General features: G+C 41.9%; 1 protein-coding gene and 1 pseudogene across 12 annotated transcripts in view; both read left to right on the plus strand.

Annotated features, from left to right (window-relative positions):
- The window catches only part of Sfmbt1 (Scm-like with four mbt domains 1), a 119,626-nt gene that overhangs the window by 96,128 nt on the left and 5,143 nt on the right, over nucleotides 1–18,355 (plus strand). For all 12 annotated transcript variants that reach the window (XM_006252658.4, XM_008771006.4, XM_039094801.2 and 9 more), the window contains 10 exons: nucleotides 1,521–1,647; nucleotides 2,581–2,694; nucleotides 4,697–4,739; nucleotides 6,856–6,917; nucleotides 7,627–7,766; nucleotides 11,874–11,983; nucleotides 12,927–13,102; nucleotides 16,034–16,212; nucleotides 16,386–16,631; nucleotides 17,809–17,937. In XM_006252658.4, the coding sequence (XP_006252720.1) occupies nucleotides 1,521–1,647; nucleotides 2,581–2,694; nucleotides 4,697–4,739; nucleotides 6,856–6,917; nucleotides 7,627–7,766; nucleotides 11,874–11,983; nucleotides 12,927–13,102; nucleotides 16,034–16,212; nucleotides 16,386–16,631; nucleotides 17,809–17,937 (1,326 nt within the window). The remainder of the gene's footprint in view (nucleotides 1–1,520; nucleotides 1,648–2,580; nucleotides 2,695–4,696; nucleotides 4,740–6,855; nucleotides 6,918–7,626; nucleotides 7,767–11,873; nucleotides 11,984–12,926; nucleotides 13,103–16,033; nucleotides 16,213–16,385; nucleotides 16,632–17,808; nucleotides 17,938–18,355) is intronic.
- On the plus strand, nucleotides 11,719–11,797 carry LOC120097675 (small nucleolar RNA SNORD113/SNORD114 family; annotated as a pseudogene).

Genomic DNA, 18,355 nt, shown 5'->3' on the forward strand with positions numbered 1-18,355 from the left:
TGTTTCTCGGTATCATTTTCAGACATGCGTGTAAGGTTGTCAGAACTGTGTAAAGGAGGTGTGGCGGTGCATTGCTGAATCCCAGCACATGGAAGGCAGAAGTGAGGGTCGGGAATAGAGGTCACAGCTTTGCATGTAGCAGGGGTTAGAGGTCAGCCTGGGTTACACGAGACCTGTCTGAAGCAAAGCAGAAGAAGCATGCAAGTCAACGCGTCCTCATTTGAGCTACTTCTCCTTTGCCTCCAGTTGTGTTAGTCTCATGGTTCTTGGCTTTCTTCACTGCCAGCTTATGTTTATCATCCTTTGTGAGGCTGAGTTTTCTCTCTTGTTACATGCATCTGTCTGAGTTAGGCTTTACTGCTGTGAACAGGCACTATGACCAAGGCAACTTGTATAAGGACAACATTTAATCGGGGTTGGCTTACAGGTTCAGAGGTTCAGTCCAGTATCATCAAGGCAGGATCATGGCAGCATCCAGGCAGGTGTGGTACAGGAGGAGCTGAGAGTTCTACATCTTCATCTGAAGGCCGCTAGTGGAATGCTGGCTTCCAGGCAGCTAGGAGGAGGGTCCTAAAGCCCATGTCCACAGTGACACAGTTACACCCTTCCTCCAACAAGACCACACCTATTCCAACAAGGCCACACCTCCAAATATTACCACTCCCTGGTCCAAGCATATTGGAACCACCACAGCATCTTACAATATTATTTATTTATTTTGTGTGTGCAGTGTGTATGTGTGCATGTGTACATGTACAAATGTTATGGCACACATATGGAGATCAACTGTCTACCATGTAGGTTCTGGGTACCAGACAAGTACCTTTACCCACTGAACCCATCCATACCGCCCGCCCTAGGTTTATTCTCTCAAAACCAACAGCGACTTTTAGTGAGTTTTCAGGAAGGAAAACAGCTAAATCTTAGTATTTGTCTCCTATTTATAGTATTTTTTTTTTTTTTGGTTTTTTTTTTTCGGAGCTGGGGACCGAACCCAGGGCCTTGCGCTTCCTAGGTAAGCGCTCTACCACTGAGCTAAATCCCCAGCCCCTATTTATAGTATTTTTATCCTGACTATGGTCCTTTTATGATACATATTAAAGGATATAGTGGTGCCCTCTAAGGGGCCAAATGTGGTTGAGAGACATTTGATTAGGGACATAGAGCCTTAGAGGTCTCATTTAATAGCTATTTCCTAATAACCTAGCAAGATAGGTGTTTTCAACTCCATGTGGTAAGTGAAGAAACAGGCAAAATAGATTCTGCAACTCAAGCAAGGAATGCCATTATTCCTGTAGCAGATTTTCCATGCAAGAATGTCTGACCAGACACCTTTCTACTACTCTACCAAGGGAAACAAACCTTTTCCTCTTGCTTCTATGAAAACAGAGCAAAGTATGCTCTTGCTTTAACACAGATATAGAGATTAAATACTGCTTGCAAAACATACCAGTTGAGTACACGAGTTAATGCCAGGTATTAATTTACTTAATGCGTTTGGTTCACTGGTTCTCTTGTAGTCAGTGTCTGAGCACCAGTTCAAGGAGAACATGAAGCTGGAGGCAGTGAACCCTCTCTTCCCTGAAGAAGTGAGCATAGCCACCGTGACTGCAGTGAGAGGCTCTTACCTGTGGCTCCAGCTGGAAGGTAAAGCGCCAGCCCCTGACAAGTTTCCTGTTTACCCCTGTAGCGCAGCTTGCTTGGTGGACTTGTTAAATAGTGATCTAATTTGAATCCAAGATTTTAAGCTAAAGTTTTCATTTTTGTTCCTTGCTTTTAAGTTGTAGGAAATAAAAACAGGTGAAAGCTCTTTACTCTACTGTCCTTTATTTTCATAAGGGCAAATCAATATAACACTTATTTTGATGTAGCCAAAATACATTAGTGTAACATTAACTGCCTCACTTATTGAAAAGGTAACGTTTTGGTTGCTCCAAGACAAAAGAACCAGGTGGTATGTAGACGAACCGGATCTGTCTGCCTAAGGTGATATTAGGGTTGGGCAGGTTTGTGGATGAAGCTATGTAAGTGTTCAATGCTGCTGCTGTCGTATGTGGCCTGTTTTCTTTATCCTGCTGCCAAATAGTATCTAAAAAGACGCCTTCCGTTTCCGACTGTGGAACTGTATGTAATGCAGATAGCAAGGACATCCATGTAACGTCTGCCTGCAGCTTGGCAGATCTTTGCTGCTTTCAGTTCCTTGTTTGACATTCAGGTTATTTCAAGAATGCAAGGTTGCTTGTATATGCTTGCTTCTTAGTTATTATAAGTTATACATAGAAGGCAACTTATTTTTTCATAATATTTATATAGCATAAAATATGTGGCTTCTATGAGAAAGATTATTACTTAAGAGACATGTGTCTATACTATTACAGTATGGTTTCAAAAGTGATGTATAGGACTAGACATGTGTGCCTGCCTATAGTTCCTACAGTTAGGAGGCTGAGGTGAGGGTCACTATGTCAAAGCTAGCTTGTCTTACTTAGCGAGACCCAGTCTGAAAGCTAAACAGACCACACACATACACCAACAAAAAAGCTCTCTAATTCTTCAAAATGTGTTTTCTTATTCTAACAGGTTCTAAGAAGCCTGTACCCGAGTTTATTGTAAGTGTGGAGTCGATGAATATATTTCCTTTGGGCTGGTGTGAAACCAATGGCCATCCTCTCAGTACTCCTCGCCGGGCACGAGGTATTTGTCTATTTCTGAATTAGAAGGTTGGTTGTTAAATGATGTCTTGTATAGGTGCTTCCAATTAGGGTGAATATAGACATTCAGAGAAAACCAAAACGATAAGTATATTTTTTTTATATGTAGGTAGTTAGTTATTGCAACAAACTTTTATTAACTTAGAAGTCTGGGCTAAGCTTAGGTGATCTTGATTTTCCACAGGATCTCCCCAAGTTTACTCAAATGATTACTGGCAAGAGTCTTAGTCCACTCTGGGTTTGATAAGAAGATTCTATAAAATAATATCTATTATCACTGGAGCTAGGAAGCCCAAGTAATAAGGTGTTAGCAGATATGAGGATCTGTTTTTGTTTCCTAGCTGAGGCCTTCTGTTTTCTTTTTTAGGTTGAAAACATTTTATCATATCTATGAGTGTCTTAGCTACATATGGGGCCCCCAGAGGTCAAAAGAAGGCGTCAGTTTCCCTGCAGCTGCAGTTATTGATGGCTGTGAGCTACCATGTGGGGCTGGGAACTAGACCAGGGTCTTCTGTGGGAGCAGCAAGCACTCCTCACCTCGGAGCTGTCTCTGCCTAGGGATGTTTCTGCTGGGTGCTCACCTGCTAAAACAGTCTGCCTGCTCTCCGGAGCATCATGGAAAGTCTGTCTTCCTTGTCCAGTCACCTACCAAACACCTCACCTTCTCATGTGGGAGTCCAGCTTCAGAGTTGATTTGAGTGCAGTCAGACTCCATCTCCATGGGCTGCTGAACTAAGGAATTTCCTTCTTTACGGGCCATGGACTGAAGTTCTTTGCTAATTGAATCTTTTCATAGGGCAGCTTGGAAACTGGCATGTGGCTTCTATTGGAATTAGGTGGCCTGTTACCTTTTGCTTGTATTTTACTATCTATTTTTAACCAGAGTCAGGTATGGAGACCAGGGGGACCTTGAATTCAGATTAGTCTACCTCTGCTTCCCAAGTTCTCTGTATAAGAACAAGTTCTCCTAATTGCTGAACCATCTCTCCAGCCCTTTTCTTTTAGTTTTTTTACATTTGTTATAGATATTTGTGTTTGTGTATATACATCTCAGAGAGCAACCTGTGGAAGCTGATTCCCTTTCCCCACTAAATGGCTATTGTGAATCAAGCTCAGGTTGTCAGCTCTTTATTCATATTCATTCATTCATATTCATTCTCTCTCTCTCTCTCTCTCAGATTTATTTATTTCCGATGCTCTCTTCAGACACACCCAGAAGAGGGCATCAGATCCCATGGCAGATGGTTGTGAGCCACCATGTGGTTGCTGGGAATTGAACTCAGGGCCTCTGGAAGAGCAGTCAGTGCTCTTAACCACTGAGCCATCTCTCCAGCCCCGCTTTGTTCTCTTTTTATACCAGGTTTTTTTTTGTTTTTTTTTTGTTTTTTTTTTTCAGAGCTGGGGACCGAACCCAGGGCCTTGCGCTTGCTAGGCAAGCGCTCTACCACTGAGCCCAACCCCTTTATACCAGGTTTTAAGTTTAATATATTCCAGTGTAATTCTGACTTCTTTGTCACCTCTCTTCTTTGTGTCATATTTAAAGGTGTCTACACATTTAGTGCCGTAAACCTTTTCTCATACGTGAGAATTTTGAAGTTTTATCTGTTTTTTAAGTAATTTCCTTTCATTTTTATATGCGATGTAAATTAAGAGTCTAGTTTCATTCTTATGGATGCTGTACTTCCCTAGCACTGTGTTGAAACTTACTGCTCCATGAAATAATCCTAGGGTGCTGGTCAGATCAGCCTTCCTTTCCAGTATCTCTTTTTGCTGGAAAGTGTTTTTAACCATTGATTAGCCCAGTGATCTTTGAAAATATTCTCCAACCCAGAACAGTGCTCCTCAGGCAGGATGCTGACACTGAAGATGGACTCAACCGTGCTTGTAGTTATCTGCATGCAGCCAGGTATCACATGTGCTGATTGCAAGCATAAGCCTTGTCTCCATCTTTACATTCTCTTGGCATGTTCTTTTCTCTCTTATAGGGCATAAACTGAGGAAAATTGCAGTGGTTCAACCCGAAAAACAGTAAGTAATACAATAGATGTCTAACCAGATGTTAAACCTGAGTTTGAACGTAGGATACCTCGGGGGAAAATAAGCGTTTAAGGGAATAGATCTCCTTTGTGCTGCTCTCTCAAATGGAGGCGTAAACTTTTAAGGTACATTTGGTAGCTTAAACACTTCTTTTGGTATATGCGTTCCTAAAACCACACTGTAGAGCTGTGAATGTTGGTGTACACCTATAATCTTAGCTACCTGAAAGGTCGAGTCAGAGGATCATTTAAGGCCTGGTTTGTATCATGAGTCCCAGACTAGCCTGGGTTAAGTAGTGAAACCTATATCAAAAAGTTACTATTATATACAAAAGGGCAAATACATCAAGATGCTTCCCAAAATGAAGTTCCTTTTAGCTTTTAGATACTGAATACAATTGAATAAAAAAAAGGAAATATTGTTGAAAGAAAAATAAGAATTGTTAAGTCAGGGAATGATTCATCACAGTATCTTGATGGACAAAAGAGCATCTGGGAAAGAAAAGCTACATTCGGGGGCTGGGGATTTAGCTCAGTGGTAGAGCGCTTACCTAGGAAGCGCAAGGCCCTGGGTTCGGTCCCCAGCTCCAAAAAAAAGAACCAAAAAAAGAAAAAAAAAAAGAAAAGAAAAGAAAAGCTACATTCCTCCTTTAAATCCATCAGGAAACTCTTGGGAGCACACTCTTAGAGCCTTTGAGAAGCAGTCAATTGGTGGTATCTTACATCTTAGAAATACAAAAAGTTTCTATGTTTATTTTAAATGTTGTGTTCTATATAGTCTAATCAGCTGCCATAACAAAATAACACAGACTGAGTGATGTAAACCAAGCCACAAAGCCAGTTTTCTCATACTCTACAAGCTAGCAACTGCCAGATGAGACTAGCAGGTGATCTGATTCCCTGTAAAGCTTGCTTCCTGGCGTGCCAGTGGATACTTTCTAGCTGCAACTTCACGGTAAACAACTCTGCCTGCCCTCCTCCTGTCTTTGTCCTTACTCTTCTTATAAGGCTCCGAGGTGATCATACTCTTAGCATCTAAGTTCTAAATAAGTCTTAATATCTCCTAAAAGCCTGACCTTCATGTGCAGTTACACTGGTGGTTAGATAAATACATGAATCTCATAATTTTAATAAAGGAATTGTGAAGGGTTCAGCTCCATCTGTAGCCACTTTCACAATAACCTACTAAGTAATTTATAGCTAGTTTGTAGCTGTATAAGTAGTAAAACTGACAATAGAAGTAAAGTGAAAGGCCACACAATTGCATCCCTGCTGCATAAGAGAGAGGGTAACAACAACATCTTATTGCTGAGTTTAAACCAAAGTTTCAGTAATGAAGCATTCTAAAACATTCTAAATATTTTAAGGATTTTTCCATGTAGAATGCACCTCTAACGCTTTACAATTGTGTGTGTGTGTGTGTGTGTGTGTGTGTGTGTATGAAATGTTTCTGGGAGGTTGAGGAATACCTGAGTTTTGTCCCCAGAACCCAAATAAAAAGCTAAGCATGGTGGTGTACTTGGAATGCCAGTGGTAGGGAGATAGTGGCAAGCAGACCCTAGGACTTGCTAGCCTGTCAGTCTAGCTGAATTGGTCAGCTCAGGTTCTAGTAAGAGACTGTGTCTCAAAAAAATGTGGTACCTCTGGCCTCTATACTCATGTATATATCAACATTCTACACATACACAAGAAATGTTTTTGTTGTATGACTTGAAAAATGAATAGTTTATTTAATCTCACAGAAAGTCAGGCCCAGTGATAGATGCTTGTAATACCAGCAAACAGGAAGCTGAGGTAGGTTGCCATGAATTTGAGGCCATCTTGGTCTACATAGAGGATCAACTAGAGATATTTACCGAGACCGTTTCAAACAACAAGAAACTTTTAGATTTTATGATACCGTTTTTTTAGTTTTGAACACAGAGTAAAAACATGTCTAGAGATTCTTGGCTCATTTGTCCTATGCATGGTTTTAAAATCAATTTCCACTTTAAAAAATACTGTATTATGGTTTAAGAGCATTCTATTTTGGGTTTACTCTTTTGAAAGACGCTAACTTGTAGGCTCTGCTGGTAATTTCACTATTTTCATTTGTTTTCTTAACCAAGAATACTGTCTTCAAGAACTGTCCATGAAGGCCTGAAGAATCAGCTGAACTCCCCCCACTCAGGTATAGCATTGTGACATTGTGGAGGAGAGATCCTTGCTTACCTTTTAATGGGCTACGTCAGGAAGTAAAGAGTACAATTGAGCCGAGTATGGTGGCACGTGACTTCGATCCCACCATTCGGAAGATAACCTCAAGTCTGTAGCCAGCCTGGGCTGTACATAAAACTCTAGGCCAACTGGAGCTACATAGTGACATTCTTATCTCGAAATAAAATAAACAGAAACTCCTATACATTTGAAATATCAACTAATGTGGGGCTTAGGAGATAGACTGTAAGTCTGAGTAATTTTCAACATTTATCCCTAGGAGTACTATAGACTAGTTGATTTTGAAGGACTAGAAAAGAAATAATTGGTCATCAAGTTTGGTGAGTGTCTGAAGTAGGTCCTCTACTTCCTTTATCAGTAGAAGCGTGAGGCCCTAGATTTGTGTCAAAATTACCCTGGAATTAATGAACAGATGTAGTTCTGGACAGTGATAAGCTGTGTAAGCCAGCATAAATGTAAGATATTTAAGAGCATTGTATGCTAAGCTTCAAAATATGTATCTCCATGGCTGGAAATATGTAGCTCAAAGCTTCAATAGCATGCACACCCCTATCTACACACACACAAAATGTATAATGTCACTTGCCACCCCCAACTCATCTTTGGAAACATGGAATAGAGAGAGAATGAGTACTTTGAACACTTATTTTTTTCATTTCTAGTGATGATCAATGGAAAATACTGTTGTCCAAAGATATACTTCAACCACCGTTGCTTCTCAGGGCCGTATCTTAATAAAGGAAGAATTGCTGAGCTGCCTCAGTGTGTAGGACCTGGGAACTGTGTTCTGGTCCTTAGAGAGGTAAGGCCATGACCCAGGGCGGGACTTGGAACTTAAACGGAGTGTCCTGGGCTCATTCATGCAGAGGATGTACCATTGATGGAACAACTGTAAGTGTAAGTTCATCAAATGTAACTTAACTTTGCTTATGTGCAGTTAGCCATGGCAGATGTGATTCTAAGACTTCATAGTGCCTAGAGATGTGAAAACTGCCAAGCCTTGTAGATTCTAAGTCTTTTTCTTATGTGTATTATATTAATATTTTTGTTCTTATAACAAGATATACCTGAAGGAGGTTAGTTATGAAGAAAAGATTTATTTAGTACATAGTTTTGGAGACTAAAAAATTCAAGACTAAGTGGTCCTTATCAGTATGGCTTCTGATGAAAGTCTTGTCTCTGTCAAATCTTTGTGAAAACTATATGTATAAGGAAGAATAATGAACCAAATCAGAGCTGTGAGAGACCGGAGCCCTACTGTCCCCTTTGAGGTCATGGTTCTAGTTTTTCCAAGGCCCAGGCGCTCTCTTTGGATCTGTGAAAGATACACACTTTAGATTATTTTCCAAATACCTCAGCTACCTCAGAGGCTCCTAAACCTTTCCCTGCTATCCAGGCCTCACCGGGGACGTGGCCACTAACCTGCTTCTTCCCATGGCTCATGACTCTCCTGCAGCTCTCCCCTTCAGTTTCCACCACAGCCCAGCAATCCTGCATCTCCTCCCCGCTGTGTCCTCTCAGGGTCCCGCCCTGTCTCCCTTTGCCCAGTCCTTGGCCGCTGGCATCTTCAATTGGGGACAAGGACCTTTAGCATTTGGACACAGAGATTCCCAAGTGAATCAAAGTATTGGAACTGCTCCACAACAGTTGATGCTGTAATTTAAAAATGGACAAAGCAGATTAAAGGAGAGAGGGTTTATTTGGCTCATAACTGCAGATTTCACTCCATCATTGCAGGGAAGTCAAGACAGCAGAAATTGGAAGCGGTCACTCTCATTTTCCCCACAGTCTAGAACAGATGACTGAGTCGAATGCATGGATGCTCTGCTCAGTTCACTTTCTCCTTTATACATCCAGGCCCTAAACCAAGGAGTGGTGCACACACTTTTAGGCTGGGCCAGTCAACAAAATCAAGATAAGCCCACACAGGCATGCCCACGAGGAAGCCAGTTCTAGACAAATTCCTCTTGACACGCCCTCCCCGGTGGTAATACATTGTGTCAAAATGTCAATTAAAACTACACATCACAGCCCACCTGGCCTCACCTCTTACAGATCCTACCACCTTCTACATCCATTATACTAGGGACCAAGATCCCGACACATACCCTTTGGGGGAACATATTCAAACTATGTCCAAACCGTCACATTTACGATTCGTTATGCTGTGAGCTGAGGTCTGTGCTTACATGGCGAGAGATGTGGCATTAGACGACTCTGAGGTGAGCCGTTAGCCCTGCCATGTTTTAAGAGCTGATTTGATAATTGCACAGCTACCACGAGGCTGTGGTGTGCAGAGTCTGTGCAGCATGGGCAAAGTAGGCAGAGGTGGGAATCTTGTGCCTTAGCAGGGAGGTGCAGGATTTCATTGGGCTACTCAAAGTGGTGCACAATAGAAAATATGTGAATTATTTCTGTGGATCATATGTGGCTGAAACTCAGAACACAAAATTGCAGATAAGACTGGGGCTACCTACTGTCCTACATGGCTAAGTGGTACACAGTTATTTTTACTCCTCAGGGGACATTCACCCAAGCAAATTTTCAAATAGGTTCACTTCTAGCTAAAATAGGTGTTTGTCAGAGACCACCTGACACTGTGTAGAGCAAACTAAACACTGGGTACTGCGGTGCATGCCCAGGACCTAAAGTTCTGTCAGCCTCGAGTCTCCTAGCTAACGTTCTGCCAAACTCTTAGAGTCATTGATTATGCAGGTTTATTTGAATTTCATTAATTTCTGCTCTGATTTTTATTATTTCTTGCCATCTACTGACTTGATTTGATATGTGATGTAATTTAATTCTGATGTTTCTCTGTTTACATTTTGTCCAGATGTCCTGTCTAATGGAGATAGTGGGGTATAAATGTCACCAACTGTTACTGGGTTGATGGTCATCTGTGTCTTTAATTCCAGTAATAGGCTTTTTGTGGGATCGAGTACTCTAAAGTTTGGCACATCCATGTTTAGAGTTGTTATGTCTTCTCCACTGATTGTTTCCGACACTTAATCAGAGTGAACTGTCTGTCTACTCTGATTACCTTTAGTCTTGTCTATTTTGTCAGATATTAGGATAACTGCCAGTTTGTTCCCAGTTCCCTTTTGCTTGGAATACTTTTTTACATCCTTTTACTTTAAAATAAGCCTGTCTTTAAAGCTGGGTTCCTTGTAGGCAACCAAAAAACAAAAAAAAGATTTTTGTTTCTTAATCCATTCAGGCAGTCTGTGTCTTTTAAGAGTTAGGCCACTGATATTTAAAGTTATTATTGAAAGGTGTGTGACTTGGTCATTTAATTATTGAGTTTGGTTTTGTTGTTTGTGTTCTTAGTTGTATTTTGCATTTCAGTAACTATAGCTTCATTTGTTTTCTGTGAATTGGGGAAGCTGCAGACAAAGGTAGGGTCCTGTGAACTCATTAAGTTGACCCAGAGCACAGGATGTGTAGGCCTGGCATGAGCAGCAGCAGAGTTTGGGCGGTCTGTGCCAGGGAGTACAAGTGGGTTACCTGAGTCTACACCACGTGAGCTGACTAGAGGGTTCCTGACCAGCAGCAGCATGGAGACTGCAGTTGGGAGAGGTTGTACCAGGGAAGTTGCATCGGGATTCGGCTTCACATGGCCCAGCAATGAGTGAGATAGATGGTTGACAGTGTGTGGGAGTAATTGGATTGGGATGCCTTGCCTGAAGTTGTCAGTTAGAACTCTTTAAGTTCAGGCTCCAAGCACTCCTAGCTCAGCTCGGTGGATGGATGGCCGATGGGGGTGATAAGGGCACATGCACGTAAGTCCAACACTCAGGAGTGTGTGTAAGTGCTTGAGTTCACCGAGATTAGTTTACAACTTAAAGAGTTTCTGTGGCATTAACTAGAGTCCATGATCGAACTGTGAATCTCTCAGTTTCAGTACCTTTAGCCAGTATGTTCTACTGTAAGCAATGTATATGAGGGCTTGAACCTATCAGTCTTCAGAGTGGCAAAGCAGAATCTGGGGAAGCTATAGAGTTTCTGGACCAGGTTCCCCTAAGAAGCCCTAAGAAGGCTGCTGTCTATCTAGCGTCCTTCTCCTGGTTGTTGTTCTGTCCACTTGACATAAGTGACAGTAACCTGGGAAAAAGAGCTTCAGTTGAGAAGATGCTCCATCAGGCTTCCCACAAGCCTCTAGGGCATTTTGTTGATTAATGATTAATGTGGGAAGAGGGCCTAGCACACTGTGGGTAGTGCTACCCCTGGGCAGGTGGTCCTGGGTATAAGAAAGGAGGATGGGCAATTCTGCCTCAGTTTCTGCCACTAGGTTCCTGCTGTGACTTCTTGTGAAAGACTAACCTGCAAGCCACATAAACCCTGTCCTCCCCAAGTTGTTATTGGTCATGGTGTTTTATCATAGCAGCAGGAAAGTCCCAAATAATACAATTGTTCATGTACACTATGCTTGGAAAGCATTTGGAAGCACATGCCTAGAGTACTTTCAATTTTGTGTTGATTGTGTTTTTTCCTGAATGTTGTAAAGAATCTGGTTACTCTTAAATCGCAGCTGATACAATTTTGGTTTTATAATTTTATTGACATTCCTACTATGACTGAAATAAGCTCCAAATTGATGTTAAAGTCTTCACACATTGGGGTTGGGGATTTAGCTCAGTGGTAGAGCGCTTATCTAGGAAGCACAAGGCCCTGGGTTTGGTCCCCAGCTCCGGAAAAAAAAAAAAGAAAAAAAAAAAAAAGTCTTCACACTACCAACAACGTTAAGACTGATGATCTGGATCAATGATGACCACAAACTTCGGGTGTTGTGTGAGTCATGGATGATGACTACAAGTTTTCGAGTCTGAGGTTCACATCATAAACAAAAAGAGAAGACTGATGGTCTGCTTTCTCCTTCCTCCTGACCCATACGTCTGCCTTAACCCCACAGGTCCTTACTTTGCTTATCAACGCAGCATACAAGCCCAGCCGTGTCCTCCGAGAGCTCCAGCTGGACAAAGACTCTGTGTGGCATGGGTGTGGAGAAGTCCTGAAGGCCAAGTGAGTAGAGGCCTCACCCTGGTGCTTGTCTTCACAGGTCTCTGAGCTTCATGGCAGCACCAGATCATTTGTACCCCAGAGCAGAGCCGCGGCAGCCATTTGTGGTCAAGGACCGAGCTTATTTCCCATTTTTGGTTTTCTTTCTGTTATGTGACAGTTAATTCTAAGAAATAAGAACTTTTAAGAGACTTAAATACAAGAACACTTTTTATTAGAGTGAAGATATATAAAATTATGTTTTAAAACTTCTGTGAAAATTGATGAACATTTACCATTGCTTTCTGATTTGAACTTTTTTGTGGGTAGATGGCAGTTGGCAAGTCATATTGTCCTCGAGCCAGACTCTGAGGGTCACTGATGGGGGATAAAGGCAAATTGAGTGAAAAAGGTCCTTTTATAGTAGTTAGTAAAAGTAGTATTTAAATTCTTCAGGGCTAGAGGGCAGAGCTCAGTGGTAGAATACTTGCCAGCATGCTCGAGGCCCCTGGGATTCATTCCATGCTCCCATGAATGAGTAAATGCATGTGTGCGTACTTTCACCAGAACAGAAAGCTGGGGCTTGGTCTTGCTAGGTGACTTAATTTTTATTTGTTGGAGCATACCAGATTTAAGTACGGACTACAGAACTTCCTTCTTGTTTTGAGAATTCTCAAACTCCGAGGGTTGGACAGGTGGCTCAGCAGTTAAGAGCTTGGCTGCTCTTCCAAAGGCCCCTGGTTGAATTCCAAGAATCTATGTAGCACCTTACAGCTGTGTGTGACTCCAGTTCCATGGGGTCCATCACAGAGACATACACATAGGCAAAGCACAAATGCACATAGAATAAAAATAGATAAACCATTTAAAAAAGAATTCTCAAACTATTTTAGATAAATTTCTGCTTAGTTTTTGTCAGAGTTATCACTGGTGGAATAAGTTTGCATCTGCTGTCTTCTAATCGTAGATATAAAGGGAAGAGCTACCGAGCTACTGTTGAGATAGTGAGAACAGCGGACCGAGTGACGGAATTCTGCCGGCAAACATGTATCAAACTGGAATGCTGTCCCAACCTCTTTGGTCCACGCATGGTTCTGGACACATGCTCTGAGAACTGCTCTGTCCTGACGAAGACCAAATACAGTGAGTGCTGGCCCCAGACGCGTTGGCCACGACGCGCTAGGTCGTGCAGAGAGAAGCACAGGCTCCTGTAAAGGATCAGATGATAGATTTACCACGGCTCATACGATCTCATTCTGCTTTTGTTGTTTTGTTCTGTTTTATGTTTAAAAAAGTTTTAAAAATGGAAGGACCAATAAGGAATTCATTTTTGCAGAAGATTATATTACATTTTTATATCACTTTACTACATAACTAAAATTATCTCCTCCTCCCCTCTTCCACTTCCTTCCTCCCTGCCCTGTGAGGGATTAGGTATCGAACTTAGGACTTCATGCTTGCCAGGCAAGCCTCCTGTTTCCAGACCACATCCCAAGCCTTCCTTTTTTTCGTGTGTGTGTGCAGGGTGGGTGGGGATGTTGGGGGGTTGTTTTGGGGGCTTTGTTGGTTTGGTTTGACTTTGGTTTGTTTTTTGAAACAAGGTCCTATGATGTAGCCCAGGTGTTGCAGCACTGTGCCCAGCTCTTGTTCTGAAGAGCCTTTCCATGTAACCCTGACTGGCCTGGAACTCACTATACAGCCTTGACTTGCCTCAAACTTTGTGTCCACTTTACTCAGCCTTCCGATTACTGGGAGTATAGGCATAGATCACTCTGCCAGCTCTGGTTTGATTAAAGAAAAATAACAAGCATTAAGAATAACCAAGCTTAGGGGCTGGGGATTTAGCTCAGTGGTAGAGAGCTTGCCTAGGAAGCACAAGGCCCTGGGTTCAGTCCCCAGCTCCGAAAAAAGAACCAAAAAAAAAAAAAAAAAAAAAGAATAACCAAGCTTTGTAATCCTGAAATAAAACACCACAAAGATTAAATTGAAGGACCTACTGGTTTTGTAACTGTAAGAGAGAACTGTAATTACTGAAAGACTCTAATACTAAAGAGTAGCAGGAGAAGGCAATGAGTTAAACAGGATTGTGAAGTAGAGTGGCATGTGCATGATCAAATGACTTTAACAAGGGTGACAAATAGGGAAGAAAGAGCTAACTCTAATGTGGTACAAGTAACAGTGGGTGTGCAAACTCTCCGGCTCCTACCTCATACCATACACAGAGATCAACTTTGACCTATCATAGATGCCTTCTGTGAAAACTAGAACTACAGAGCTTCTAGAAGAAAGAAGAGTAGTCTCCAGACCTTAGGGCGAGGCGAGCAAAGGTTTCTAGTGAGGGCCCAGAAACGCCGATGGCAACAAGAACACATGAGGCCACGGGGAAAGCTGTGGTTCTCTGCATATTGCCATTAAAGAGAGGACACTAAGCTACGGTATTGGGAAGTATGTTTAATGTGTATGCAGCCAAGAAGTCCAGAACATTTATGAATTTCTACAACTCTGTAATGAAAGGGGAGATTTTGACATGATACAGAGTGGATAGCTACATGTCATTTGAATATACTGACTGCCATTGAATTGTATACTTAAATAGCTAATTGTAGTTACATGAGGTTGAGTTCAGTTAAAACTTCTTTTTACATTTCAAATGATATCCCCCTTTCTGGTTTCCCTTCCACAAATTCCCTATCCTATCCTCGCTCACCTTTCTCTCTATGATGGTGCCCCCCACCCACTCACCCACTCTTGCCCCACCTCTCTAACATCCTCCTGTGCTGGGACATCAAGCATCTACAGGACCAAGCAAAGAGTAGACATGGAGGGATCTATCGCTCCATCTACATATATAGCAGAGGGAGGAATGCCTTGTCTGGCATCAGGGGGAGGGGTGGCCCTTGGTCCTGTAGATGCCTCCTGTGGAGGCTCGATGCCCCAATGTAGGGGATGCTAGAGCAGTGAGGGAGGATATCACAAAGAAAAATACTGAAAATTCTCACTAAAGTCAGTAATAGTGCTTATCAGAGCCTGGGAAGGTGAGAATGGAGGGAAGTTGATTGATGGATACAGTAATGTAGTAGGCTTAAAGGGGTACAGTTTTGGTCCTGTGTGTACACCAGCGTAGAGGCCCAGAACAGAGGCTCAGGAATGCCATCCACCACTTTAAGAGAAAAGCTCTTAAAAAAAAAAAAAAAAAGAGAAAAGCTCTTATTTTTCTTGGAGATACTGCTTGGACTGACCAGGTGGAAAGCTAACTTTTGGCAACATTTAATTTTATGTTTAAAATAGTAGAGAGGATTTCAGATGTTTCTAATACAAAAAATATAAATGTCTAAAGTGAGATCTATGTTGTTTAGCTTGATGGTAATACATATTATACACATATTGGAATGTCATATCATACCACATACATTTATCTATTGTTTTTTAAAGCTACAATGAGAAATTTCTATACACAAACATTAAATTGTTCAAGATTTCTATGCTAAGGTCCAGCATTTGATTACTAGGTATTTGTGCAAAGCAGTGAAGGCGTACCTCGTGTGAGGGGTTAAAGAACTAGCTTTGTGGATGAGAGCACTTACTGTTCTTGCAAAGAAGCTGGGTTGTTCATTACAACTTGAATTACGTCAGAACCTGGATGTAGCCCAAGTGTTAGCAGTGAGACAGATGAGTGAGTGGGTACCTCTATACAGGAGAATCCTACCCACTACCATAGAGAAGACACGAGATTAAAACGAATCACACTGTAACGGAGAGCCCACTGCATGGTTCTGAGAGAGCAAGTTCATCTGCAGTGATGGGAATTAGGAAAGCAGTTGCTCTGTCATGAATGACTGGGACCCTGAGAGCTTTGTATCAATGGATATGCTCTCTGCCTTGACTTATTTTGCGTATGCTTCTACATGTTAGTACAAATCATATTATGTATTTCTCTGCTTATTCTAGTGTATGGAATTTAAACTGCAAATGTAGTAAACCCATTTTCTGCTGTGCTCATAGACTCCTGTGGCTTTAAGGTACATAACAATAATTAAGCTACCTTTTCCCTTCTCTTTGATCATTTCTATTTAGCACACTATTATGGAAAGAAGAAAAATAAAAGAATTGGGAGACCACCCGGTGGGCATAGTAATTTATCTTGTGCCCTGAAAAAAACCAGTAAGAGGAGAAAAAGGCGGAAAAATATTTTTGTTCATAAGAAGAAACGCTCTTCTGCATCTGTTGACAATACCCCAGTGGGCTCACCCCAGGTATAAGATCTGTAATGTGGCTTCCTCTCCAGGGTCCAAACGATCCCTGCTTTACAGTCTGTATACATATTGCCTACACGTCTTTGTGATTCTAGTTTCTGGTCAGAAGATGGTTTTGTGCCAGTGAGTGGTTTGTCCTGGGCTTCAGAGAGATTTCTCTCCTTTGCCTGCAGGGAAGCGGGGGTGAGGATGAGGATGATGCCGATGACGGAGATGATGATTCGCTCACTGAGGGCAGTACATCTGAGCAACAGGACGAGTTACATGAAGAGTCTGAGGTGTCAGAAAAAAAATCATGCTCCCCTTCTCCCACCCAGAGTGAGATGTCCACCCCACTGCCCCCAGACACACAGACGGATAAAAGAGAGGCCCAGACTTCCTCACTCTCAGATGGTGAAAACAAGCCTCCTTCACCAAAGGTACCACGGGAAAAGAATCTCCTCTCACGTTGTCCCTCTCGTCTCCCTCTGTCACTGCGCATGGTGTCAGCATTCCACTTCTTTCCATATACGCTTAGGAGGAGTTTCTAGGGCCATTTTAAAGTGAGCCTCAGAGGCTGGGGAGATGGCTAGCAGCTGAGAAAACTCCTGCTCTTCTAGAGGACTCAGGTTAGCTTCCCAGCATCCATGGCAGCCATCCCACACACTGCCTGGGATGTCAGCTCTCATGTCCTCTTCTGGTTCCTGTGGCACAGCATGGGTGTACACACCTAAGTGCGTGTGTGCACGTGCATACACACAAACACAAATAAATAAAAAATAAGGAGAGTGACCGTCAAAGTTGTGATCTGCATGAGCTTGTTAATGAAGGGACATTCTCAGAGAATCTGCTTGTTTCCAGTAAAAAGAAAAGGTCTCATTGCTTATTTATAACTGGCCATTCAGTTTATGGAAAAGTGTTGTTTAAATAATTTTTATAATATGTGTAATTTTCTAGAAGCAAATCATTTATTCATTTAATTCCCTTATTCAGCTGTTTTGTTTAGCAATTTACTATGTACATAAATGACCTGAATATGTGACCTGATTAATATAAGGGCTATTATAATTAACTTACTATTTTAGACCTGGTAAAGTGCTTGCCTAGGTTCAGTCCTTAGTACAGCCTAAAACAAGGTATGCTGTCATTCACACTTCTGGAATCCCAGTACTTGGGAGGTGGGGGCAGGAGACCAGTTCAAAGCCAGTGTGGGCAACATGAAACCCTCTCTAAAACAAAACAAATTTACCATTTTAAACTGGACTTTTTAAGTGTCCTATTAACAGAAGCAATAAAAGATTTATTTTTTATGTTCTCATTGGAAATACCATTTGCTCTAGTATCCTACCAGAGAACTAAGAACACCCAGAAACACATGGGGAACATAAATTAAAAAGATAAAATTTGTATTATAAATTTCCCAAATAACTAATACATGTGAGCCTCTTGTCTTTTCTGGCAAAAATCCGTCTGAAAGAGAATAAGTGGGGTGGGAAATGTCAGCCTGAAGGACTGCTCTGAATCCTCCGTGAAGGAGTGTGGAATTTCTTTGGGAGACATTCTAAAAATATGTAAGCTCTTACCCCACTTGATTTGATGTTGTTTTTGGGAATGAAGGAAATAAGAATTGAAGTTGATGAAAGGCTTCACCTGGACAGTAACCCACTGAAGTGGAGTGTGGCCGACGTCGTGCGGTTCATCAGGTCCACCGACTGCGCTCCGTTGGCAAGAATATTCCTTGATCAGGTAACCACAGACGGGGTAATCTGTAATAGCAATGTCTCTTTGATGTAGAACTATGCATGCTATGGGCAAAAATTGCAAGCTTTAGGAAAGAAGGCCATTGTCCTCTTTCATCATTCACAACCTGCACCACAGGGTACAGCGCGCCCTCAGAATCTAAGCCTCTCTTCTGAGTGACTTACGTCAAGCATCTACTAGTCGACCTCATCTTTTAAGGATAGTGATTGTCTGCTTTTTAAAACAAATGTGTCATCTCTAATATGCTGGGCTCTAGCACAATGACCAGCTTTGATGCAGGGATGGTGAAATAAATGCCAGTAGCTATGGCAGATGGAGATGTAGCTCCCTATAAAACATCGTCTATGACCGTTATCCCATTCTCCGTATAAAACATCGACTATGACTGTTACCCCCATTCCCG

Source organism: Rattus norvegicus, chromosome 16 (genome assembly GCF_036323735.1).
Source record: "Rattus norvegicus strain BN/NHsdMcwi chromosome 16, GRCr8, whole genome shotgun sequence".
In the NCBI taxonomy this organism is placed as follows: Eukaryota; Metazoa; Chordata; class Mammalia; order Rodentia; family Muridae; genus Rattus; species Rattus norvegicus.